Below are 897 nucleotides of genomic sequence, written 5' to 3' on the forward strand. Positions count from 1 at the left end.
TCCTTCTCGGGGGCGTTGGGAGGGGGAGAGGGGTTTCGGGGGGCCACGAAGAAAAGGCCAGACTGGGAGGACTCGGAGGAGGGGCGCTTGGGCTTGTCCTTCCCTGGGATCCGGTGCTGGGCAGAGGAGGGGTCCAGGGTCTGGGGGGCTGATGGAGGAGGAGGAGGCTTGAAGTTGGGTGGTTCCTCTGGGAAGGAGGAGAGATCATCCTGCCAAAGCAAGAACAGTTTTTAGGATGCCATGCCCAGGCTCAGTGTCTTCATCTTTTCACACTGACCATGGCTAAAGGAGCTGGTTGTTATAGAAACACCTTCCTCACCTTCTGACCATGTTCCAGAAACACCTTCCTGACCTTCTGACCGTAAGAACATGACTCACAGATGAGCACAATTACAGGACAAACCACCCAACCTCTGCTTTGGTTTGCACAAGGCTGTTCCTATCCAGCCAGAATCCCTCTCCTAAACCCATCTGATCAGCTGGCTTCAGTGACGCCCCTAGGGGGTTGACACGGCAGAGCTGCTGAAGCTGAGGCACATCCCAGTACCCCCCAGTTTGCCTCCTGCTCCCACCCAGCTCCGCGCAGGGCTTTCCTTACCAGGGACACGTCTGGCAGGGTGTTGATGCTGCTCTGGTGGCAGTCCCCAGCTCCCTCCAGCTCTGACGTGTTCTGAGAGGGCAGAGAAGGAAGAGAAAGCTGTGGCACAGCAGCAGGAGCCACCAGCGCAGTGCCAGCGTCACAGGGAACGGGCAGAGGGATGCTCCAAACCCCTCCCCATGCAGGGCCAGTCTCACCCAAAGGTTTTTGCCTCCTTGGGGGTTCCCTGGAGACCCCCAGCCCTCCCAAGCATGCTGTGGACCTGGTAAGTTGGGGTGAGCTCGTCTAGGCCCAAATCA

The 897-nt window shown here is 58.4% G+C and overlaps 1 protein-coding gene across 1 annotated transcript in view; it reads right to left on the minus strand.

Annotated features, from left to right (window-relative positions):
* Positions 1 to 897, minus strand: part of WHRN (whirlin) — a 33,038-nt gene that overhangs the window by 4,557 nt on the left and 27,584 nt on the right. Inside the window, exons 9-10 of the mRNA XM_017740289.1 lie at positions 599 to 670; positions 3 to 209 (exon numbers count right to left, since the gene is read on the minus strand). Coding sequence (XP_017595778.1) covers positions 3 to 209; positions 599 to 670 — 279 coding nt within the window. The remainder of the gene's footprint in view (positions 1 to 2; positions 210 to 598; positions 671 to 897) is intronic.

Source organism: Corvus brachyrhynchos, unplaced genomic scaffold (assembly GCF_000691975.1).
Source record: "Corvus brachyrhynchos isolate BGI_N302 unplaced genomic scaffold, ASM69197v1 scaffold305, whole genome shotgun sequence".
Taxonomy (NCBI): domain Eukaryota; kingdom Metazoa; phylum Chordata; class Aves; order Passeriformes; family Corvidae; genus Corvus; species Corvus brachyrhynchos.